Source organism: Dendrobates tinctorius, unplaced genomic scaffold, assembly GCF_039654945.1.
Source record: "Dendrobates tinctorius isolate UK_male_01 unplaced genomic scaffold, ASM3965494v1 ptg000039l, whole genome shotgun sequence".
Taxonomy (NCBI): domain Eukaryota; kingdom Metazoa; phylum Chordata; class Amphibia; order Anura; family Dendrobatidae; genus Dendrobates; species Dendrobates tinctorius.
In genome coordinates, this window is record NW_027361707.1 from 7,682,044 (window position 1) to 7,708,177 (window position 26,134).

Consider the following 26,134-nt stretch of genomic DNA (forward strand, 5'->3'; position numbering starts at 1 on the left):
AGGCGATCAGAAATCGCCTTGCCTACATATATGGATGGATGTGGACACTACGATCGGTAATCGTTCATTATACAATCGGTACTGAGACACCTGCTGGTCTTTTATTATACTGCACTTATATTTGCACTTTATTAGTTTTTATACCTTTTTTCACTATACAATTATATTATTATACATTGGTTGGATTTGCACGTATATGTGAATAATATTTTGGTGGAATTAATTACTTCACACATTTTCAAATAACATTTAGTATTTACTTGTATTGCATTTTATTTTGTGATATAACATTTTTGGCGGTAATAATTATTTCACACGTTTTTAACAATATTCAGTATTTATTTGTGTTGCACCTTATTTTTCCAGCAAGGTGTTTATTACTAGTATGGTCCCATCCAATTGGATAGTAACACCCCCCTATTTTTGTAATGATGATGTAATTATATGTGTACATTGATGTTTTGCTTCTATTGTAAAAAACTTTGTTTTTATTATATAACTAGCTGAAGAGCTCGGCGCTGCCCGGGCATTGTAATTAACTGTGGTTAGTAATAGCAAATTATAATTATCCTCCATCCCATAGTCCCGTGCCCATATACCCATCATACATATCCACCATCCCATAGGCCTGTGCCCATATACCCATCATACATATCCTCCATCCCATAGTCGAGTGTCCATATACCCATCATACATCCTTTATCTCATAGTCCCATGCCCATACAACCATCATACATAGCCTCCATCCCATAGTCCCCTGCCTATATACCCATCATACATATCCTCCATCCCATAGTCCCGTGCCCATATACCCGTCATACATATCCGCCATTCCATAGTCCCGTGCCCATAAACCCGTCATACATATCCTCCATCCCATAGTCCCGTGCCCATATACCCATCATACATATCCTCCATCCCATAGTCCCGTGCCCATATACCCGTCACACATCCTCCATCCCATAGTCCCGTGCCCATATACCCGTCATACATATCCTCCATCCCATAGTCCACTGCCCATATACCCATCACACATCCTCCATTCCATAGTCAACGAATATGAATCATAATGAGCGGCGGGGCTTGCAACCTATGATGACATCAGTGTCGCCATGGCAACCATTGTGACATCACAATGAGGGGCGGGGCTTTATACGCACACACTGTTTCCCCAGTATGTAGATAGGGGCATTATGACATCATAATGAGGGGCGGGGCTTGACGCGCACACACTTTTTCCCCAGTATGTAGATAGGGGCAAAATTGTTTGGTGAATTGGAACGCGCGGGGTTAAAATTTCGCCTCACAACATAGCTTAGGACGCTCTCAGGGTCCAGACGTGCGACTGTGCCAAATTTTGTGGCTGTAGCTGCAACGGTGCGGATGCACACATACATACATACATACATACATACACACTTTGAGCTTTATATATTAGATTAATAAAATATACCATTTTATATCAGGACTTATGGTCAATGGTTCTAGTGTGGTATGCAACGAGTGCACATAGCCTTATGCTTCTTAACTCCCCAGACTGATATCCCTACAGTTTAATTGACTTTCGTATTATACTGTGATGTTTAAGGCCATGTTCATATGATGCATTTTTTGCAGTTTCCAATATCTCAAAAAAGATTCTGTGATTTTACAGTTAATATGTAAAACTATGGCAAAAAGACATCAAGACATCGTGTGAACATGGACTAAGAATTCCTTTCATTTTTTTGAGCAGTGTCTATAAATCAAACATGAGCATGAGCAGTATCTATAATCAAACATGAGCAGTGTCTATAAATCAAAATGATGACCATGATTAGTCATATATCTACAATTATATAGCAACCATCTAGTTTGAACACACATTTATTAATGACGCATATGTGGCGCCCCTGAGGGTTCAGTCGCCACAGAGGTACTGCACCTCCTCCAGAGGTGTGGTGCCCCACTATCCAGGTAAGGTGGAGACACCTGACCACACTCCAACACCTGCATCCCACACAACACAGTAGTGTAGCAAAGCACCCTTTGGTGGCTCCCTGCTTGGAACACGAAGCGTGCTGGGAGGCGGGTGGAGTTTAGCTTGCACCAAAAGAGCGGGAAGAGATTAGGATTTGGTCAGTCAGTCAGAGAGTCTGACAGAGGCAGCCTGTGAGAGAAGATCCCCTGAGTGGGTTGGATGAAGGAAGTGCTGCAGCTGACCTCAGTGATCTGGGTCCGCTGGCACAAGAAAGGGACATTGATAGAAAGCCTGACTCTCCATAAGAAGGAAGGATTAGTACGGAACGTGAGGAGAAGAAGGGAACTAAAGACTAGGGTTAGAGCAGAACCCTTCCCAAGTTCTAAGCGCAAGGCCGAGGTCCGGTCCCCGAGGTTGTATGGATGCTAATGGTCCTGTAGCAGACACCGGAGGAATAGAAGTTGTCACCACTTTATTCCCACACCAGACTTAGGGGCACAACAGCATTGTGAGTGAGCCGGGACTAGGTAGTAAGGAGTCCCCGAAGCAGGCTACAGCTGTCTGCCGTACAAGTAGAGTTCATAGGAACATCTGACAGGAGGAACTCCAGTGTAACTCAGTACTGTGAGTACTTCACTCTAGGCGCTAAGAGGGAGTCGTTCAGAAAGGGCACATGTTGGCGTAGTGTAGGAAAGGAAGACTTCATCTTGCCTGGAAGTTGGCTGAGCTCCTGACCCGGAGGACAAGGCACAGATGCGGGCCCTTGTACCACAACAGACTGTGAGTAAAGCTTTGGAACTACATGCCCTGGTGTCCTTCACTTATTCCTGCGTCAACCTGCTCAGCACTGCTACGTCCCCCGCGTCTGACACTACACCATCTAAGTGTCACTTCACCTACACTGCCCTGGGACTACAGCCCTGCCTGTGGAGGGCTATAACATCCTTGCTGCACCACACCATCTGTCCCAGAGGATCTGTCTGCAGCGTCGGCTTAACATCTTCATTGCCGAACACCACAGGTGGCGTCACGAATCATTCATAAACTTTAATCAACATAAGCACACTGAACTTTCCCCCTTTTACAATGGGCGCCCAGGGCCACGGGCCAGGTCCCAGCTACCGTGACATCTCCCATTGAAGCTCTTCGGGCCCGGTACCGAGTACCCCCCGCCAGCCCTGGGAGGGCGACCCACATACATGCATCCTTCTCTCTTTTGGTGATGATGCCAAGAAGAGGGGAAGAGACCCTTCCAGTAACGTAAATGTACATGACCATGTGCGATGGGGTATAGCTGACAGGTTGGCTATATTACCAGACATTTAGCTTATAGATGTAAACCAACCAACCATTTGTCTGTCAAGTCATAGGGGTATACAAATATGCACACTAATAAAATGTATTTTACAAGAGAATCAATCAGATCATAGGTCTGCAAATCTGTGGTGAATAAGCCTGTGTCCTGGACTGTTCAGAAAAGAGGTTGCAATGTGCTTTAAAGGTAATGGGGGACATTTATCCAGACAAAAATCAAAACATTTATCAGACTTTGCCCTTATTCATCAACATACAGGATAGAAGTGCAAGGCCCTGGATTTCCAGATGAAATGTACTGCTTATGAAGTTCACTTGTAAGATGCCCAAGCGAGGTAATCGTGGGCGAGCTTCAAGTCTCCAGTCACTTTGGCACCCTACAGGCATCTTGTGTCCCAGTCTCTGTCTGCTGCTATGTGTGAGGGGCATCACACTTACTTTGGGGCTGCAGGCCTCTTCTTCTTCCGAGTCCAGAACATAGGCCAGGGTCACACTTACAACTGCAGTGCGAGAAACTAGTGCGAGTCTCTCACCTCAATACCCGGCACTGCCGCCGGCACTCGGGACCAGAGTGTGCAGCTGCATGTATTTCTATGCAGCTAAACGCTCCGGTCCGAACTGCCGGCGGCAGTGCCGGGTATTGAGGCGAAAGACTCACGCCAGTTTCTCGCATTGCAGTTGCAAGTGTGACCCTGGCCTTAGGGAAACTGTCAGAAGGTTTTTGCTATGCACACTCTGAGGAAGCATTTGTGAAATACACGTTGGAGGGTGAGTTGGAGGCTACACTGCACGCTCTAGTGATATCAAGACCTCGGGTTTTACACAGCTCAACACATGATCTCTGCTAGATCTGTAGCAAAGAAAACTGGGATTCTATCGCAACTGCTGCACCCAGTAAACTAAGTGACTGACCCTACCTCATGCTGTTGTCAGATTACATAGGAAAAATCTGCCAACAGATTCCCTTTAATTTTATGCTTTATGGTGGTCCAGCCTATGATTATATAAGTCTATGCGTCCCTATGTTAAATGTCCTCAGAATACAGGGCACCACATAAATTGACATTACCGCTGGCTCAGCCGTAGATAAGAGATGACCCAAGTTTGTCTGGGGAAGCTTATTTTTACACTTCAGGTGCAGGTGGAACTTTTCGAAAAGGATCTAAAAAACAGAAACGGAATTATAACTTCATAAGGCGGGTGTCTGGTCCAGCCTCAAAGCCAATATTCCATGACTGATGAACGGGAGCCCTACAGACCTCCTCCTACTTGTTGGCATCCCGATTCTCCTCTTTTGATTAGCTGTGCAATGTCATGTGTGCGTCATGCTGCAATAATGATGTGGCGCCAGCCCCGTTATTCCGGCCATGGAATAGTGATCTACTCATGGTCCCAAGGTCAGGCAAAACCATTAGCTTATAACTAGTGTGTAGCAATAGTGCAATTCATGCACTGTATAAAATGTTTGCTGAGCTATGTTGCATAGACTAGTGTTTGTATTTATTGTGTTAGCTTAGAAACAACTATATTTAACCCCTTAGTGACAGAGCCATTTTGCAGCTTAATGTCTAGGCCAATTTTTACAATTCTGACCACTGTCACTTTATGAGGTTATAACTCTGGAACGTTTTAAAGGATCCTGCTGATTCTGAGACTGTTTTTCGTGACATATTGTACTTCATGTTAGTGGTAAAATTTCTTGTGTTTATTTATGAAAAAAACGGAAACATGGCGAAAATTTTGAAAATTTTGCAATTATAAAACTTTAAATTTGTATGACCTTAAATCAGAGAGATGTGTCACACAAATTTCTTAATAAATAACATTTCCCACATGTCTACTTTACATCATCACAATTTTGGAAGCAAAATTTTTTTTTGTTATGAAGTTATAAGGGTTAAAAGTTGACCAGCGATTCCTCATTTTTACAACAAAATTTACAAAACCATTTTTTTAGGGACCACATCACATTTAAAGTAGTCATTTTGAGGGGTGTACATGACAGAAAATACCCAAAAGTGGCGCCATTCTAAAAATTAGACGCCTCAAGGTGCTCAAAACCACATTCAAGAAGTTTATTAACCCTTTATGTGCTTCACAGGAACTAAAGCAATGTGGAAGGAAAAAAACAGGATTTTTTGGGTTGCTTACCGTAAAATCTGTTTCTCGGAGCCTTCATTGGGGGACACAGAGACCATGGGTGTATGCTGCTGCCACTAGGAGGCTGACACTATGCACAAAAAAAGGTTAGCCCCTCCTCCGCCGTATACACCCCACCGACCGGCAGGAAGTTCCTCAGTTAGTGAGAAAGCAGTAGGAGAAGTAACAGAATAGATTGAGAACAGAACAAACAACTCAACTGTAACAAACCGACAAACATAAGAACAGGAGTTGTAGAACATGGGAGGGTGCTGTGTCCCCCAATGAAGGCTCCGAGAAACAGATTTTACGGTAAGCAACCCAAAAAATCCTGTTTTCTCGTTCGCCTTATTGGGGGACACAGAGACCATGGGACGTCCCAAAGCAGTCCCTGGGGTGGGAAACAAACTTCCATCAGGCCAGTGGACTCGCCACCGCAGCCTGCAGAATCCTTCTACCTAGGCTGGCGTCCGCCGAAGCGTAGGTGTGGACCCTGTAGAATTTCACAAAGGTGTGAACCGATGACCACGTTGCAGCCTTGCAAAGCTGCAGCGCAGAAGCTCTGTGGCGCACCGCCCAGGAGGCACCCACCGCCCGGGTAGAGTGCGCTCTGACCCCTGGAGGGGCCACTCGATGCTTGACCCGGTATGCCTCCAAAATTGCCGATCTGATCCAGCGCGCAATAGTGGCCTTTGAGGCTGGGTGACCTTTCCTCGCTCCGTCAGGAATGATGAACAGAGAGTCTGACTTCCGCAAGGAAGTCGTCCGGGCTAGATAGACTCTCAATGCCCTGACTAGGTCCAGCTTGTTCAAGGACCGCTCCCGAGGGTGAGCTGGGCTCGGGCAGAAGGATGGCAGAACAATGTCTTCATTGAGGTGAAACGAAGATACCACCTTCGGAAGAAAAGAGGGCGGAGGCCGCAGAACTACCTTGTCCTGATGAAGGACCAAAAAAGGAGAGCGGCAAGAAAGTGCTGCTAATTCTGACACGCGCCGGATGGAGGTAATGGCCACCAGAAAGGCCACTTTCCAAGAAAGGAGGGAAAGGGAAACGTCCCTGAGAGGTTCAAAAGGAGGACCCTGCAGCACCTGAAGAACCAAATTAAGATCCCAAGGATCCACGGGCGCTCGGTACGGAGGAACCGTGTGAGCCACACCCTGGAGGAAGGTTTTGACCTGGGGCCGGGAGGCCAGCGTTTTCTGAAATAAAATGGACAGTGCCGAAACTTGACCCTTCAAGGAACTGAGAGCAAGCCCCGCATCCAGCCCTGTCTGCAGAAACGCCAGAATAGAAGGGAGCGAAAAAACCAAGGGCACGATGTCATTGGTCTCACACCAGGAGAAATAGGCTCTCCAAGTACGGTAATAGATCTTCGAAGAAGAAGGCTTTCTGGCGCGGATCATGGTATGAATTACCCGATCAGAGAATCCTGCCCGTCTCAAAACCTCGGTCTCAACAGCCACGCCGTTAAATTGAGCGACTGAGAATTGGGGTGGCAAATCGGGCCTTGAGACAGCAGATCTGCCCTGTCGGGAAGCTTCCAGGGGGCGTCCGCGAGAAGGTTGACAATGTCCGCGAACCAAGACCTTCTGGGCCAATTCGGGGCGATGAGGATGACTGGAATCCCCTCTGCTTTGATTTTCTTCAACAACTTGGGAAGAGGCAGAGGAGGGAACAGGTAGGGGAGCTCGAACTGTGACCAAGGGACGGCCAGAGCGTCGGCGCCCACTGCCAGAGGGTCCCGAGACCTGGACACGAATTGTGGGACTTTCCTGTTGAGGCAAGATGCCATGAGGTCTACATCCGGAGTTCCCCACCGACGGCAGAGCAGATGAAACACCTCCGGATGTAGGGACCATTCCCCTGCCGCGAGACCCTCGCGGCTGAGGAAATCGGCGGCCCAGTTGTCCACGCCGGGAATGTGAACCGCGGAAATCGTTGGAACAAAGGTCTCTGCCCATTGAAGAATTTTGGACACTTCCGCCAGAGCTGAGACACTCCGTGTCCCCCCTTGGCGGTTGATATACGCCACCGCTGTGGCCTTGTCTGTCTGAATCCTGACAGGCAGGCCCTTGAGGCGCCTTTCCCAGTGGACGAGGGCTAGATGGATCACTCTTATCTCTAGGACATTGATCTGCAGAGCTGATTCCTGAGTCGACCATCGACCCTGAACAGTGTGATTGCGGAACACTGCACCCCAGCCGATGAGGCTGGCGTCCGTAGTGACAATCTGCCAGTGAACGGGAAGAAAAGACCGCCCCAAGAGAATGAGGGGAGACGTCAACCACCAGTTGAGAGACCGCTTGATCCGGCATGAAAGGCGAACCGGACGATCCAGAGACAGAGCCGACCTGTTCCACCTGAAAAAATGGCCTGCTGGAGTGGCCTGGCGTGAAATTGGGCAAAGGGAACTGCCTCTATCGCCGCCACCATCTTCCCCAGGACCCTCATGGCTGTCCTGAGGGATGGAAATCGTGTGATCTGTAATGATCGCACGCCCTGCTGCAGGGAAAGGATCTTGTCTTGTGGGAGAAATACCCTTGACCGACGAGTGTCGAACAGAAGGCCCAGAAACACAAGGCGTTGAGTAGGGACCAGACAGGACTTTTTCCGGTTGACAATCCACCCAAAACTGGACAGGGTGTCTAGAACGATCGCCACACTTAGGTGGGCCTGTTGAAAGGAGGGAGCCTTGATCAGGATATCGTCAAGGTATGGAAAAAGAACGAGACCTCTGATCCTCAACAAGGCCATCAACGCCGCCATAATCTTTGTGAAGACTCTGGGAGCGGTGCCGAGCCCGAAAGGAAGCGCGACGAACTGGTAATGTTCGTGGTGAATCGCAAACCGCAGGAACTTCTGATGTCCGGGAAATATGGGCACATGTAGATAGGCGTCTTGGATGTCTATGGAACCCATGAATTCCTGCTCCTCCATGGAAGCAATTACCGAGCGTACTGACTCCATCCGGAAGTGGCGAAGGCGAACTCTCTTGTTGAGTAACTTGAGATCCAAGATGGGCCGAACTGCCCCGTCCTTTTTCGGCACCACAAACAGGTTTGAATAAAACCCTGTGAAGCGTTCCAATTGGGGAACGGGCACAATCACCCCAGAACTGAGAAGAGAGGCGATGGCCGAACCGAACCCCGGGACCAAGGCCGGATCCCTCGGCGGACGGGATTGGAAGAAACGATCCCGTGGAAGAGAAATGAACTCTATTTTTTATCCTGTTGATACAACCTCTCTGACCCAAGCGTCCTCTACTGAGGCGAGCCAGACGTCGCAGAAGAAAAGAAGTCGACCTCCCAATTGGAAGGGACCCACGGGAGACCGATGGTAGTCAAGCGGATGTAGACCGTCCAGATCTAGATCTGGACGGTCTTCCCTGGGAAGAGTGGGACCGCCAGGACGGAGTGGGCCTGAAGGAAACCTTCTTTCTTTCCTGACGTGCCTGTGGCCTTTGCTGGTTGGAAGGGTTTTCCACCGTATTGAAACGGCGGAAAGTCCGAAAGGGATGAAACTGACGCCTTGGAGGAGGTCTGCGAGGCTTGGAGGGGAGAAGAGAACTCGTACCTCCGGTAGCGTCCTTAATAATCTGATCCAATTGTGATCCGAAGAGACGCACTCCCTGAAAAGGCAGATTGGTCAGAGACTTTTTAAAGGACAAGTCCGCCTGCCAGGCCTTGAGCCAAATTGTACGTCGGATTGCCACGATGTTACTTGACGCCTGAACTGCGCAAGATGCAGCATCCAAGGAGGCAGAAAGCAGATAATCCCCCGCATGGGAAATCTGATTGGCGAGATCGGCCAAATGCTCTGGTCGTGCCTTATCCAGAATGCCCTGCCGAAGGTCGTCTGCCCAAGTGGATATGGCCTTTGTTGCCCAAGAAGAAGCAAAGACTGGACATACCGCTGCTGATGCCGCTTCGAAAGCAGATTTTGCTAGAGATTCTATGATCCTATCATTAGAATCTTTTAGAGACGCCACACCTGACAGCGGAAGGACCGTATTATTAGAAAGTCTGGACACGGGAGGGTCCACCGAGGGAGAAGCGGCCCAGTTGTCCGTGAGCTCTTTAGCAAACAGGTACAGCACACCGAGACGCTTTCCTCTTTGAAAGCGTCTGGTCGGATCTTCTCTCTCCTTTGTAAAAATCTTTCCAAACTCAGAATGGAAGGGAAACACTCTGAATGGTGTTTCCGCCCGTCTGAACGAAACCTCCTGATCTGAGGATTTCGCAGGGGCGTCAGCGATGTCGAAGGTATGGTGAATCGCGGCAATGAGGTTTTGCACCGTAACCTTCATGTTCGCATCCTGGTCCGAATCCAGCTCTAAGACCCCTTCCGATTCCGAAAGTGCTTCGCCTGACTCGGGAGAGGAGGCCCGAGAGGGAGACTGCTGGGGACTATGGGGTGAGGTAGGACGAGGGGAGGACTCCGCCTGGAGGTCCTGCCTGGGCCTCTTGCGACTGCCGCTGGCTGGCTCAGATGGGACGTCCTGAGACGTGCTGGGTCCCGCCGAAGCTCCCAAGGGCAACTTGTCCAGAACGGCTACTAGGGACTGAGACACCTTGGTGAGGTCTGCCACTGACTGTGATAGAGAGGAGGCCCAGCCCGGCATGGGGGGCTCACTCACCACTGGGGCTATGGATGGCTCCTGAGCGGCGTCGGGCTGGATTGGATTGCTACAGTCCAGGCAGAGGGGAGTGGACTGACCTGAGGGAAGTTTGCGATTGCAAGAAGAGCACGCAAAGTACTTGACTAAGGTGCAAGAGGAGGCAGGGGGACGAGCGCGGTCAGACTTAGAATTAGACATACTGACGGACAGTCACTGAAGCCTTGCCGGAAGGTTGGGGGACAGGAGGCAGAGGAGGGTGTCAGTCTGCAGTATGCAGAGCTACTCACGGTCCGGTGTCCTATCGCAGCTTCCAATAAATGGAGATGCACGGTTCGTCCGGTTTGCAGGGGCACGGCTGAGGGATCAGCGTCCGGCTGACAGGCTGCGAAAATGGCGGCAGCCAGAGAGGAGCCAAGCAGGAAGCGCGCGCTTTCCTGCAGATGCAGAGGAGGTAGGCGGGGCTAGGCGCCGATGATAAAAATGGTGCCGCCCGCTAAGATGGTAGGGTGGGAGGGACCACCTTCAGCAAGATATGCACCACACTGTACCGCAAGGGTATAAAGTTTCAACTACTCTACCCTGCTCTTCTGAGAGTGACAAAACGAAATGGATCTTTTTTTGTGACAAAGGACTTGAGAGAGGCGGAGAGATGGATGGAGGAGATGGAGGACAGAAACCTGACAAGTGAATCTCCGGAGAGGAGGGGTGGTCGACACGGGGAGAGGGAAGGGGAGGTTCGGGAGGAGGGCTGGAACGAATGGACTGAAAGGAGAGAGGAAGGGAAGGAGCCTCACATGGAGAACCCTAAGGCACGAAGATCGCCGTCACACAAGTCGGGAAACCAGGGCAGGGGAGTGCCTTGAGAGAGACTCTGGGGAGTAGGTTTGAAGACTGAACTGAGGGATTTATGAGAGGAGAGATTGACGGATAGTGGGGGTTGAAGTGGCCTCTTCTTACTGGTTCCTCTCGTCTCTCCAGATGTTATTGATATTGGGGTTTTGCTTACTCTGAGGGGTAGGGGTAGGGGAGTACTAATATCTGAGGGGGATCGGGATATAGACTACTGACCAAGAAGGCCTTGTTTGGGTTAGTTGGGTAATAAATTAATGAGGGATAGACTACGTATAATTCTTAATTAAATGGCTGAGGGAGAATAGCGGAGCCAGGAGCATCACAGAAAAAATGGGAGTGCAGAGACATTTGATTGTACAGGGGGGGATAGTTGAGGGGTTGTTAATTGTTAATGGATACAGGAAGGGTGGATGGGTACAGGGAATGCAACGGCATAAGCGCACTGAACGCTTGAAGGAAGCAAAACACCACACATATGAAAGACCACATGGCGACTTGACATATTTGAGGAATTGGGATAATGGTTAAAATAGTGACATGGAATGTAAAAGGATTGAAGTCACCACATAAACGTATGATGATATTGAGGCATCTCAAAAGATTGAAAGTGGATATAGCATTATTACAGGAGACTCATCTACCCAAGGGAGATTTCTTTCGTATGCAAAAACTATGGGTGGGAAAAGTAGTTGGGTCAGGCTCCATGGGACGCAAGGCAGGGGTGATGATTTTGATCAACAAAAATTTTAACCACACGATAGTGTCTCAGACCAATGACGAGGAAGGGAGGTATATCTACATCAAGCTTTCCAGTCCACAGGGAGAATTTGGTATACATAACATATATGCCCCCAATAATGAACAAACTTCTTTTTTTAACTTCATCACTCAGGAATTGGAAAAGGATACGGAACTCAAAAGGGTGGTTGGAGGGGACTTTAATGCGGTGGTATCAAGGGGGGAAGACAAGAGATATAGTAGGGATGATGGTAGGCCGATTAGAGAGGTAAAAGGTTTAATGGCCAAGCTTTTGGAGGACACAAATTTGAAAGATAGCTGGAGATTGCATCATCCAAATGACCGGGAGTACACTCACTATTCACATCCTCATGAAGCGTGGTCCAGGATTGACTACATTTTGGTTGACCAACTTTTGATGCATAGGGTTAGGCTGGTTTCACATTCGCGCTTTTTAAGCGCACGCACGGCCGGGGGTAGCTCCGCCCCCGAGCCGGCTCTCTGCCCGGCGTGCCCGCCCCTTCCTTGTAGCGCCGCCTCCTAGCGCACAGCGGCGCCTGCGATCGGCGCACCCTATCTTTAGCATAGGGTGCGCAGATCGTGCGCAGGCCGTGCGCTAGTTCTGCTTTGACCTGCGCTGCGCACTTTTGACGGTGCGCCGTGCGCGCCAAAATCCGATTGCAGGCGCCGCTGTGCGCTAGGAGGCGGCGCTACAAGGAAGGGGCGGGCACGCCGGGCAGAGAGCCGGCTCGGGGGCGGAGCTACCCCCGGCCGTGCGTGCGCTTAAAAAGCGCGAATGTGAAACCTGCCTTAGAGATGTGGTTATTGAGGATATGGTGATATCGGATCATAGCCCAGTGCTTTTAGACATCACTGATACAATACAGAGGGGGACAGATTATCTGTGGAGGTTTCCGTCGTTTTTGCTTAGAGACAAGGAATTTGCCAAAACTCTGATCGAATGGTGGGATGATTATAGCAGTACTAATAGTGAACATGCGGCGGATGTAATGTTGTTCTGGGAAACTGCAAAAACAGTACTGAGAGGTAGATTGATGGGACATGTAGCTAAACTTAGAAAGCATACTCATAAACAATACCAAAACGCAAGCGAGGCCCTCAGAGAGAAATACGCGGGGTACTTAGCAAACAAGACACAAAGTGCGAAAGAGGAGTGGAAGGCAGCGAGACAGGAATTTCACTCTTGGGTGGGGAAAAGAGAGGACCTGATACGATCACAACAGGAAGTTGATCTACACAAATTTGGCAATAAAGCGGGGAAATTATTGGCCAATCTGGCGAAAGGACGACGACCAATGACCTTGATAACTAATATGACTAGACCGGACGGGAGCAAATCCTCAAACCCAAAGGAGATTACAGAGATTTTGGGGAAGTACTATGCGAATTTATATAGCAGGGGGGAAGAGACGGGAGACAGGGGAAGTGATCTGTTGGGAAAAATAAAACTTTCGCAAATAAATTCGGAAGAGCTGTCTAGATTGAACGCGGAAATAACAATAGAGGAAGAACAGTCGGTAATAAGGGATTTGAATATACACAAGGCACCGGGACCTGATGGGTTTAATGGGGAATTTTATAAAGAAATGGGAGAGCAGATAGCGCCGGTTTTGACTAGAATGTACAATAAAATACTGGGAGGATGTGGAATTTCGGGACATCTCAACACTGCGTACATAAAATTGATACCCAAGGGTGATAAGAATCTAGACAATCCAGCAAACTATAGGCCAATTTCATTAATAAATCAGGATCTTAAAATCTTGGCCAAATTGATGGCCAATAGGTTGGCGGAGATAATACCAAATTTAATTTCACCGGCACAATCGGGGTTTGTTAAAGGGAGGGCAGCGGTGACAAATGTGCGGAGGGCCATGTTGGTAATGGATGCTATTAGACACAGGGATCTTCGAAAGGAGGAATGTCCAGCCATGGTCACGCTTGATGCTGAAAAAGCGTTCGACAGCGTGGGGTGGACATGGTTGGAGACGGTACTCGACAATATGGGGATAGAGGGAGCCTTTCGTACGTTTATAGGAGTATTATACGCGAATCCTCAGGCGAGGGTGGCAACGCCCGGGTTCCTGTCGCAGTCTTTCCCTTTGAACAAAGGGACTAGACAGGGATGTCCATTGTCACCCCTTCTGTTTAACCTTGCCATTGAGCCATTGTCTCGACTGTTAAATGAAGGAGATTGTTTCGAAGGCATTAGTGTTGGGAAGGAACGACTGCACTCAGCGCTATTTGCGGATGATATTATATTATTCATGAACAATCCTCAGAGGGACCTACCGAAAGTGATAAAACAGATAGAGGAGTTTGGGAGCTTGTCAGTGTCACGTCGCCGTCAGACTCGGGGCCCGCTGTTTCGCCCTCAGCCACTAGGAGGCGACGGACTGTCACGCCGCCCTCGGGCTCGGGGCCTGCTATCCAGGCCTCGGCCACCAGGAGACGCCAGACTGACATGTCGTCGTCGATCTCGGGACCTGCTGTTCCGCCCTCAACCACTAGGAGGCGCCGTGGCTCGCGCCCGAGTGAGGGCGGCAACAATGAAAGGGCTTCTGCGCAGGCGTCTACTGGACGCAGACTCCGCTCCTCTGTCAGTCATGAAGGGGCTGGTGCATCATCATCAGGTCTGGTCCTGGGGGCGGTCCTGATGACATCACCAGCCCGGGAGCCTGTGAGGGACGACCTGATCCCTCAAATACCTTGGGACTGGGCTTGCAAGCCGCCGGATATATTCTTGGTTCCCCTACGTGTTACTTGTGATTGCCTATCGTTAACTCCGACCTCAGCCTGAACTTCTGACTACTCTGTTGCCTGCCGTTTTTGTACCTTGCATTTCTCCTGATTACTGACGCTGACCTTGGCCTGGATTCCTGACCCCTCTACTACCTGACGATTTTGTACCTCCGCTACTCTCCCGGTTTTTGACCTCTGCCTGGACTCTCGACTCTGCCTCTGCCTGCCGTTTCTGTACCTCCGCTGCTCGCCTGGTTTCCGTCTCCATTTTTGGCTCCCTTCCTGCTGTTCTATTGCGACCGTTCTGCTCTGGCACTCTGCTCCTGTTCAGACAGCGCTTCCTGGGCTCTGCAGTAAATCCAGATCCCTGTATAGGGGTAAAGGGTGTCGGTGCTACTCGGGGCGCTGTCTGTCTGCAGCCCAGACCGCAGACGGACGCGACATTATATCCGGCCCAAATAAAACTGTCTCTTGTGTGTATATATATATCACACCTATATAAAGACAGTTTCTCTGAATTTTTTTTTCCTTTCCTCTCTTGCCTGAGCTGATTGTTGGACTAAAACACCTGTTACTAAGCCTCAGTATACAGCCTGGAGGATCAGTCTCACCTTCCTGCTCGAGCATGCTGCAGTTAGGAGACTCCAGGGACAAAGCTGAACGTCAGAGATCCGTACCCCGGGAACATCAGCCTCTGAGCAGCTCTGGCTATGGTTGCGCAGAGGCTCAGGTATTGCCCGCAGATGCGGCCAAAGTTTTACTACCTATTTTATTGTATGTTGGTCAGGATTCTCTGTGTTTAAAAGCCTATGTCGATAGTGGGTCTGAAGGGAATTTTATGGACTCTTTTGCTGCTAAAAAACTTGGTGTCCCACTACTGAAACTTAATATTCCAATTAAAACCACGGCTATTAATGGCACATCCATTATTCAGGAGGGGGTTAAATTTGTTACTGCTAAGATAACTATGTCAGTAGGAGCACTACATACTGAGCTTATTTCCTTTTTTGTGTTGGACAATCTATCTTCTGCAGTCATTTTGGGAATGCCGTGGCTACGTCAACATAACCCTGTCATTGACTGGCACCTGGGTGATGTGGTGCGCTGGAGTTCGCAATGCCAGGATAACTGCATGTCTGTAGCAGTAAATCAAACCAAGCTAAAAAAACACCCCTTCATACCGTTTGCTCTCAGGGATTATGGAGATGTCTTTTCCGTTATAGAGTCTGAGAAACTACCGCCCCACAGAGAGTATGATTGTCCTATAAACCTAATTCCAGATGCCCGTCTTCCAAAAGGGAGAATATTTAATCTCTCTGGTCCAGAGCGTCAGGCCATGAATGAGTACATAGCGGATAGCTTAAGAAAGGGGTTCATTAGACCATCTATTTCACCAGTTGGAGCTGGGTTCTTCTTTGTAGAGAAGAAAGATGGTGGTCTCAGACCCTGCATTGACTACCGGGAATTAAACGCAATCACTATAAAGAACCAGTACACGCTTCCACTCATCCCTGATCTTTTTAATCAGCTAATTGGAGCCCGTTGGTTTACTAAACTTGACCTCCGGGGGGCATACAATCTAATCCGCATAAGAGACGGCGATGAGTGGAAGACAGCGTTTAATACACCTCTTGGTCACTTTGAGTACCTAGTAATGCCTTTCGGACTCAGCAATGCTCCTGCAGTGTTTCAGCACTTTGTTAACGATATTTTCAGGGACATCTGTGGTGTGTATGTCGTTGTGTACTTGGATGATATTTTGATTTACTCCACTGACCCTGTGACACATGCTCAACACGTCCGTTCAGTACTGCAGAGACTACGGGAGAACTCCTTGTTTGCTAAGTTGGAGAAATGTGTCTTTTTCGCTGAGGAGGTACAATTTTTGGGGTACATGGTCTCAGGCAGGGGGTTCCGCATGGATCCTGCCAAGATCCAACCTATTAAGGCGTGGGTGCAACCCAAATCGCTGAAAGCATTGCAGCGATTTTTGGGATTTGCCAATTACTACCGTAAGTTTATCAGGAGTTTTTCTGAGATTGCCAAGCCACTCACGGATCTAACCCGAAAGGGGGCGGACGTGACCAACTGGAATCCCGAGGCCATTCAAGCATTTTCTACGTTAAAAGAATGCTTTGTGGCCAACCCGGTTTTAGTACAACCTGACTTAGACCGCCCATTTATTGTGGAGGTGGATGCCTCCGAAGTCGGAGTGGGAGCAGTGCTATCGCAAGGCACTGCAGCCCTCACTCATCTGCGCCCATGTGCTTTTTTTTCCCGAAAGTTCTCTGCCACAGAGAAGAACTATGATATTGGGAATCGGGAATTACTAGCAATCAAATGGGCCTTCGAGGAATGGCGTCACTTTCTCGAAGGCGCCAAACACAAGGTCACCGTCATTACAGACCACAAAAACCTGACCTACCTGGAGTCAGCTAAAAGACTGAATTCCAGGCAGGCCAGGTGGGCCTTGTTCTTTTCAAGGTTCGATTTTTTAATCACCTTTCGCCCTGGCACGAAAAATGTGAGGGCCGATGCCCTCTCTCGCAGTTTTTGCCCCACACAAGCCGAAGACTGTGAACCCGTTCCGATATTAGCCAATGGGATCGTCGTGTCGGCAGTTTCCTTGGACCTTCTGGAGGAGATCCGTAGGTCTCCAGAACGAGCTCCTGACACTACACCCCCCCAAAAATTGTTTGTTCCGAATTCCTTTCGCCTTCAAGTTCTTAAAGAGTCACATGACTCTGTTCTGGCAGGTCATCCTGGGCTCAACAATACCACCAGGTTGGTAACTAGGAACTTTTGGTGGCCGACGGTGGTCAAGGACTGTAAGAACTATGTTTCAGCATGTGAAGTCTGTGCCCGCGCCAAATCCACCCATAATCGCCCTGCTGGCTGGCTTCAGTCCTTGCCCACCCCTGAGAGTCCATGGACCCACATCTCCATGGACTTCATCACAGACCTGCCGACCTCAGATGGGAAAACATGTATCTGGGTGGTGGTAGACAGGTTCAGCAAACAGTGCCATTTTATTCCCCTGTCTGGCTTACCTAACTCCGAAACCTTGAGCAAATTGTTCCTTGTGCACATTGTACGTCTTTATGGTGTTCCGTCAAATATTGTGTCCGACAGAGGTACCCAGTTCGTCTCAAAATTCTGGAGGGCGTTCTGTAAACGCATCGGTGTTGAGTTATCCTTCTCCTCGGCCTACCACCCCGAAACCAATGGGCAAACCGAACGTGCTAATCAAGCTCTGGAGCAATACCTCCGTTGTTACGTGTCAGGACACCAGTCCGACTGGGTAGAACATCTGCCATTGGCTGAGTTTGCCTTAAATAATCGCTACCAGGACTCCATTAAAACTACCCCTTTTTTTTGTAACCTTGGATTGCATCCACGCTTTGGGTCGTTCTCGGCTAGGATGTCGGAGCTCCCTGGGGTAGAGAAAAACATACATCGCTTGAAAACAATATGGTCTGAAGTAAATACAAATTTGAAAGGGGCTCAAGTTAGAAAGGCTTCAGCTGCAAACAAACGACGGTCCAAGGGGCCACACTTGGGGGTTGGGGACAAGGTTTGGCTTTTGACTAAAAACATCAAACTGAAAGTACCGTCTGCCAAACTGGGTCCCAGATTTATCGGCCCATATGAAATTATAGAAGTGGTTAATCCGGTAGCCTTCCGTTTGAAACTTCCGCAGTCATTTAAATTACCTAACGTGTTCCACAAGTCTCTCCTCAAACTGTATCGCTCCCCAATTCACCCTGTCCAGTCCGCTCCTCCTCCTGTTTCGGTCGGAGGGTCCTTGGAGTATGAAGTCCAGGGTATCCTTGACTCCCGCCTTGTGAGAGACTCCATACAGTATCTTATACACTGGAAGGGCTACGGCCCGGAGGAGAGGTCCTGGATCCCCGCAAGGAACATCCATGCCAAGGCATTAATTAGGAGATTTCATCTCCTGCACCCTGACAAACCGGGTTTTGAGGGTCCGGAGGCCCCTCCTGGAGAGGGGGGTACTGTCACGTCGCCGTCAGACTCGGGGCCCGCTGTTCCGCCCTCAGCCACTAGGAGGCGACGGACTGTCACGCCGCCCTCGGGCTCGGGGCCTGCTGTCCAGGCCTCGGCCACCAGGAGACGCCGGACTGACATGTCGTCGTCGATCTCGGGGCCTGCTGTTCCGCCCTCAACCACTAGGAGGCGCCATGGCTCGCGCCCGAGTGAGGGCGGCAACAATGAAAGGGCTTCTGCGCAGGCGTCTACTGGACGCAGACTCCGCTCCTCTGTCAGTCATGAAGGGGCTGGTGCATCATCATCAGGTCTGGTCCTGGGGGCGGTCCTGATGACATCACCAGCCCGGGAGCCTGTGAGGGACGACCTGATCCCTCAAATACCTTGGGACTGGGCTTGCAAGCCGCCGGATATATTCTTGGTTCCCCTACGTGTTACTTGTGATTGCCTATCGTTAACTCCGACCTCAGCCTGAACTTCTGACTACTCTGTTGCCTGCCGTTTTTGTACCTTGCATTTCTCCTGATTACTAACGCTGACCTTGGCCTGGATTCCTGACCCCTCTACTACCTGACGATTTTGTACCTCCGCTACTCTCCCGGTTTTTGACCTCTGCCTGGACTCTCGACTCTGCCTCTGCCTGCTGTTTCTGTACCTCCGCTGCTCGCCTGGTTTCCGTCTCCATTTTTGGCTCCCTTCCTGCTGTTCTATTGCGACCGTTCTGCTCTGGCACTCTGCTCCTGTTCAGACAGCGCTTCCTGGGCTCTGCAGTAAATCCAGATCCCTGTATAGGGGTAAAGGGTGTCGGTGCTACTCGGGGCGCTGTCTGTCTGCAGCCCAGACCGCAGACGGACGCGACAGTCAGGTTTTAAATTGAACAGAACAAAGTGTGAAATACTATTTCTCTGTGGGCAAAGGATGCCACTAATGGTAGCAGATGGAACAAGGGGGGAAATCTGTGGGATACCAATAGCAAAGTCACATCTTAAATATCTAGGAATACAGATGGGATGTACGTCAGCATCGATATATGACTTAAACTACAAACCTTTGATACAGAAAATAGAACGGGAATTGAAGTTGTGGGAAGGGCTACCGTTATCTCTGCTAGGTAGAAATCATCTCTTGAAAATGATGTGCTTTCCAAAGTTACTCTACCCAATGCAGACCATCCCCATGTTGTTGAAACATACAGACATAAATAGATTGAATAAAGCATTTTCGACATTCCTATGGAGGGGGAAAAGACCGAGAATTAAAACGGAAAAATTGATGCAATCTTTGGAACAAGGAGGCATTAAACTGCCAAATATTAGAGGGTATAATTTGGCATGCCTGATGAGACATGCCATAGACTGGTTGAGGAAGACAAATGGGCATTCTGACATACGTTTGGAGAGTGAGTTTTGTAAACCCTGGGATTTAGGGGCACTATTACACACGTCATTGGCCAACATACCAAGGAACATTAAACACTCACTGGTATGTAGAGATACGGTGATGGCCTGGAAGGCAGTGAGGAAAAAATTCAAGTTGTCTTGGAGAATATCCAAGCATCTTGATATATGGAGGTTCCCAGATTTCCCAGCGGGAAGAGACAACAAATTATTTTCAGAATGGAAGAACAAGGGGATAAAAAGGGTGACAGATCTAATACATGAGGTGGAGAATAGATGGCTGACATACCAGGAAATCGTGACAAAATATGGGCTATCCACATTTCAAATCCTCCAATACAAACAGATAGAAAAGGGGCTAATGTCACAACTGAGGGATGTTAGAATGGAACAGGTGACGAATGACTTGGACAGAATTATTATGAAAGACCGACATGAGAATTCTATCTCCGCATTATATAAAGCTTTGAGGGAGGTTTTGATTCCAATCTGCCCAGAACAAGTCTGGAGAGCATGGGCAAGACAACTGGGTGACTCTGAAGCAGGGGAGAAGATATTACCGGGGTGGATGAAGATGAGGAAGGAGGTGATTAATGAAGGTTGGAGGGACACTCAATATAGACTGATGCATAGAGCAATTTATGGTTTTAACATCCCAAATACACAACAGATAAACAGTGACTCAGTGCCCCAAATGTAAATTGCCAAAAACAGACCTGTTCCATGGGATCTGGCAATGCCCAGAGAGCCAGAAATTCTGGAAAGGATTGCAATTATTAATGCAAAAAGTGGGGAGTGTGGAAATTGAAATGGATCCATTGCTGTGGATCTTTCATTATAGGAACAAGGGACAGGTAGTAAGAGGAGGAGAGGAACAGAGGCCCAAATTACCAAAATTGTTTCATGGGGTGGCTATGATAGGTAAGAGGGCTCTACTGTCCAAATGGCTTGAGGGAAGTGTGCCGTTGATGGAAGAGGTGATGGGACAGATTAAATCTTTACTCAGAATCGAACAGCTGGAGGCGGAAAGGAACAAGGAGGGTCTGACGGGTAAATTCTTTAAAAAATGGAGGCTTTTCATAGTAAGACAATGTGATGAAGAGGAAATAAGGAGAATAGTAAGGCCCTTTAAATATACTGAATGGTACCTACTGGAAGACATCCAAAACAATTTGGGGAATCTGAAGTTGGCTAATGAAGGCGAGGTGTAAGGTCCTGGTAGGGACAGGAGTTAAAAAGGATAAATGTGTGGTGATATTTTACAGAGGTGATGCTTGCAATGTGTGTTTTACAAGTGGTCTAGACATAACATGTGTGTGAAGTTGCTAGGGGAGACCATTGAAAATGTAAGAGGAAGAGGGTTTGTTTAAGGGAGGGTAGGAAGGGAGGATGATAGGCTGAGTTATTGTCTGTTTATTGGAAAAATGACTTGTCATGTGAAATGAAGCAATGTCTATGAAAATTTGAAATAAAATTTGTGTTTAAAAAAAAAAAAGATGGTAGGGTGGGAGGGACGGCGCCGCCTCCGGGACGCTCAACCTGAGGGGAGAAGGCCGTGGGTGGGCTTAGAGCGGGCGGGATGGAAGCCCGCCCGAGAATGGAGGCGGGGGGTGTGGCCGCGACGCCGGACAAGGCCCCAGATGAAGCCGGGGCCTGGATTAGAAGAGGCGGCCGCCTGTCAGCACAGGGCGGCGCGGAGGCGTCGCAGAACCGCCGCGGTGGCCACTACTAAGGACAGCTAGGACCCGGCAGAGGGGGGGGAAGAGCTGTCCGATAACCAGCCAGGGCCTAAGCCTGGCATGGAACCCGCAGGGGAGAATGGGACTCAGGTCTCATACTTACCCTCCTGATCCGTTTCATCCAGCGTACTGTTTCAAGGAGAGTATCCTGCGCCTCAACCGACCGACCGGCTCTGGTAGGCGAGTGGGTGGGAGACGGGGAGCGAGGACCATCTGGAACGCCACATCCATGTTAGGGGTCTTGGTCCTGCTGTAGACTTATGAGGATACGGGGTGGCAGTACACGCCGTACTCATAGTCTCTTTGTGGGACTACAGATGTGACTATTCACACTGTATCCCTCCGGAAAAACCTGAAAAGAAACGACGCACATCGAGGTAGATATGGGTCTAATCAAAGACCCGTGTCCACCTCCTACTGTCACTAAGCTAAACTGTGGAACTTCCTGCCGGTCGGTGGGGTGTATACGGCGGAGGAGGGGCTAACCTTTTTTTGTGCATAGTGTCAGCCTCCTAGTGGCAGCAGCATACACCCATGGTCTCTGTGTCCCCCAATAAGGCGAACGAGAAATTAACATTTAACTTTTTTTTGCAAAAAATTTACTTCAGAACCAATTTTTTTTTATTTTCACAGGTGTTAAAAGAGAAAATCAACCACAAAATTTGTTGTACAATTTCTCCTGAATAAGCTGATACCCCATATGTGGGGAAAAGCCACTTTTTCAGCACACGGCAGAGCTTGCAAGGGATGGAGCACCGTTTGACTATTTCAACGCAGAATTGGCTGGAATTGAGATTGGACGCCATGTTGCGTTTGCAGAGCCTCTGATGTGCCTAAAAAGTGGAAACCTCCAGCAAGTGACCCCATTTTGGAAACTAGACCCCTTAAGGAACTTATCTAGATGTGTGGTGAGTACTTTGAACCTTCAAGTGCTTCACAGAAGTTTATAACGTAGAGCTGTGAAAATAAAAAATATTTTTTTCCACAAAAATGATCTTTTCGCCCCCAAATTTTTATTTTTACAAGGGTAACAGGAGAAATCATACCCCCACAGTTGTTGTACGATTTGTCCTGAGTACGCTGATACCCCATATGTGGGGGGGCAACCACTGTTTTGGGCGCATGGGAGAGCTTGGAAGGGAAGGAGTGCCATTTTGGAATGCAGACTTTGATGGAATGGTCTGCGGGCGTCATGTTGCGTTTGCAGAGCCCCTGATGGGCCAAGCAGTGGAAACCCCCCCACAAGTGACCCCATTTTGGAAATTAGACCCCCCAAGGAGCTTATCTAGATGTGTGGTGAGCACTTTGAACCTCCAAGCGCTTCACAGAAGTTTATAAACGCAGAGCCGTGAAAATAAAAAGTCTTTTTTATTTCCGCAAAAGTGATTTTTTTAGACCCCAATTTTTAGACCCCCAAAGTTGGTAAATAGTGGAAACCCTAATCCCAACCCTAATCCCTAATCATAATTCTAACCCTAATCCTAGTTCGCCCTAACCCTAATTCTAACCCTAGCCCTAACCCTAACCCTAGCCCAACCCTAACCCTAATGGAAAACTGAAAAAAGAAATATTTTCTTTATTTCGTTATGTTGGCCTAACTAAGGGGGTGATAAACGGGGCGGTTATGTACTATTTTTTTTATTTTGATCACTATGATAGTTTATTATAGTGATCAAAATGAATGAATGGAATCTGCCAGCCGGAGCCGTCAGATTCCCGGCGGGCGCACTGCGCATGGGCCCGCCATTTTCTTCCGGATCCAAAATGGCGGCGCCCACCGGAGGACGCCGGCGGGACCACCGGGAGGGGACCACGGAGAGGTACCGGGGGGGATCGGGGACCCTAGTTCATTCTCCTCCGATGTGTGATCACATCAGAGGAAAGAGAAATTTAATGCAAAATCGCAGCTTTTTTTTTGCGGTCGCCGTTATAGGGTTAATAACGGCGATCGCAAAAGCGGGGTCGGTAAAAACCGACTGATTCATGTTCTCTGGGGTCTTGGCTACCCCCGGCTGCCGAGACCCCGTAGAAAATCCGACACTGGGGGGCGCTATTCACTTTCTCCACAGCGCCGTGAATTAGCGGCGCTGTGGTTTTAATACACTTAGTTACCGCCGTTAAAAGGCGTATCGGCAGTCGCTAAGGGGTTAAACTAATTATCGCCCTTTAAAGAATAATTTTCCCTGATGCAGCCAAACATTAGAGACTGGAGAAACACAGAGCTGGCCCCGTGGAGAGTTAGTAAGTACAGTTGTGGGGGTTTTTTTTACAAGTAATTGAGTACATGGGAAAAAATTGTCTGAAACTGGACAACCTCTTTAAGGTGTGTGAAGCTGATAGGCTTCAAATGGCAGGATGCTGCTGAGGCCATCTATTCATCAGGTAGAAATAACTCAGTTGAAAGTAAAGAGTCACTGAGATCCCGATCAAGGAAGGAGAAAAGGATCTCACAAAAAAAGTCAGCCCTACTTCATACAAGTACAGTTCAAATGTCTGCTTTACATCTACTGAAAGTCTGTAATTGTTTACCCTGGTCAATAATCTAACGTTAATATAGTCACATCGCTCATAGTTTTACCCCTTCACGACATCCGCCATACATGTGTGGCGCAAGCCTGAAGCAGGTGTATGAAGTGGGCTCATGCAGCGAGCCTGCCCCATACCTGGCAGGTGATGGCTGTGTATTACAGCCAGGACCTGCAGCTAACAATCGATGGTAAAGCAGAGCTCTGCTTGCAATTGTTAACCTGTTAAATACGGTGTTAGGATATGTGCACATGTTGCGGATTTGTGTGCAGATCCGCAGCGGATTTGGCCCTGTGAATCCACAGCAGTCTTCCAAGTGATGTACAGTACTATGTTATCCTATGGAAAACGAAAACCGCTATGCACATGCTGTGGAAAAATCAGTGCGGAAACGCAGCGGTTTATTTCCCGTAGCATGTCAATTCTTTGTGCAGATTCCACAGCGTTTTTACACCTATTCCATTATAGGAATCGGCAGGTGTAAAAACGCAGGAGAAATCTGAACTAAATCCGCTAGAAATCCGCAGGCATTTTGACCTGCGGATTCTGCAGATTCCGCGCTGAAAAATCCGCACTTGTATCCGCATCGTTTGCACATACCCTAAATCTCTGACAGCATCATTTAATACACGCTGAAATGCGTGTGCGTCATTCTCTCCACGCATCAGCGCGCCTGTGATCGCGGGTCGCTGATGGTCAGCTGATGACCCCCATGCCTGCCATTATGGAGTTCCCTTGAAATCCTGCCTGTGGCCGGGCTTAAAAGGAGACCGTAATTTTTGCTATATGCAGCGATGCATACAGTGGGTATGGAAAGTATTCAGACCCCGTTAAATTTTTCATTCTTTGTTGCAGCCATTTGGTAAATTCAAAAAAGTTCAATTTTTTCATTAATGTACACTCTGCACCCCATCTTGACTGAAAAAAAACAGAAATCTAGAAATTTTTGCAAATTTATTAAAAAAAAGATAACCTGAAATATCAAAGGGTCATAAGTATTCAGACCCCTTGCTCAGTATTGAGTAGAAGCACCTTTTGAGCTAGTACAGCCATGAATCATCTTGGGAATGATGCAACAAGTTTTTCACACCTGGATTTGGGGATCCTCTGCCGTACTTCCTTAAAAAATAAAGATAGCACACACCAACATGACTAATATATTGGGGTAAAGAATGTAATATATAATACCAACAAAGGAGGTAATAGTAACCCCATAGTATACATGATGTTTATGGACTAGGTAGAGACCATTTGTTAATTACATATGAGCAAGGGGGAGGAAGAAGAAAAGACTTCCTAACAACAAATAGGTCAAATTAACATTGCTTTATTTAAGATACAGGGTAAGGAGCTATACTATTAAAAGTATTTAGTGTATAAGTTGGAGACTTGTCATGAACAAAGATACCAAGGAATCCTCACATATCAATTATGCATATCCCAAATGGGGAGGACTAAATGAGTAGCCACAGAGATATAATCCTCACTGAATGATGTGTGGGATAGAGACATGTAGCATTCAATGTGGCAACATTACCGTCATGAAATCTGGCACAAAATTATAACGTATAAGAGACATGTGGAGCTAAGACCCAAAAAAACAGTAGTACCGTTAAAATAGACTGCACAGAGTCATGACCCAAAAATGTATAACTGTCCTACATTACCAAGTAAGGTGTCCGTGCCAATGACAGGTGAAGAGACCAGGTATCCGCCCCGACGAAGGCTCCCGAAACGCGCGTCGGGGCGGATACCCGGTCTCTTCACCTGTCATTGGCACGGACACCATACTTGGTAATGTAGGACAGTTATACATTTTTGGGTCATGACTCTGTGCAGTCTATTTTGACGGTACTACTGTTTTTTTGGGTCTTAGCTCCACATGTCTCTTATACGTTATAATTTTGTGCCAGATTTCATGACGGTAATGTTGCCACATTGAATGCTACATGTCTCTATCCCACACATCATTCAGTGAGGATTATATCTCTGTGGCTACTCATTTAGTCCTCCCCATTTGGGCTATGCATAATTGATATGTGAGGATTCCTTGGTATCTTTGTTCATGACAAGTCTCCA

At 48.2% G+C, this 26,134-nt stretch overlaps 1 protein-coding gene across 1 annotated transcript in view; it reads right to left on the reverse strand.

The window, feature by feature from the left end:
• Nucleotides 1-1,654: 1,654 nt before the first annotated feature.
• Nucleotides 1,655-26,134, reverse strand: part of LOC141088586 (DNA polymerase nu-like) — a 77,693-nt gene continuing 53,213 nt past the window's right edge. The window contains exons 6-7 of the mRNA XM_073574739.1: nt 4,344-4,436; nt 1,655-1,738 (exon numbers count right to left, since the gene is read on the reverse strand). Of these exons, the coding sequence (XP_073430840.1) occupies nt 1,655-1,738; nt 4,344-4,436 (177 nt within the window). The remainder of the gene's footprint in view (nt 1,739-4,343; nt 4,437-26,134) is intronic.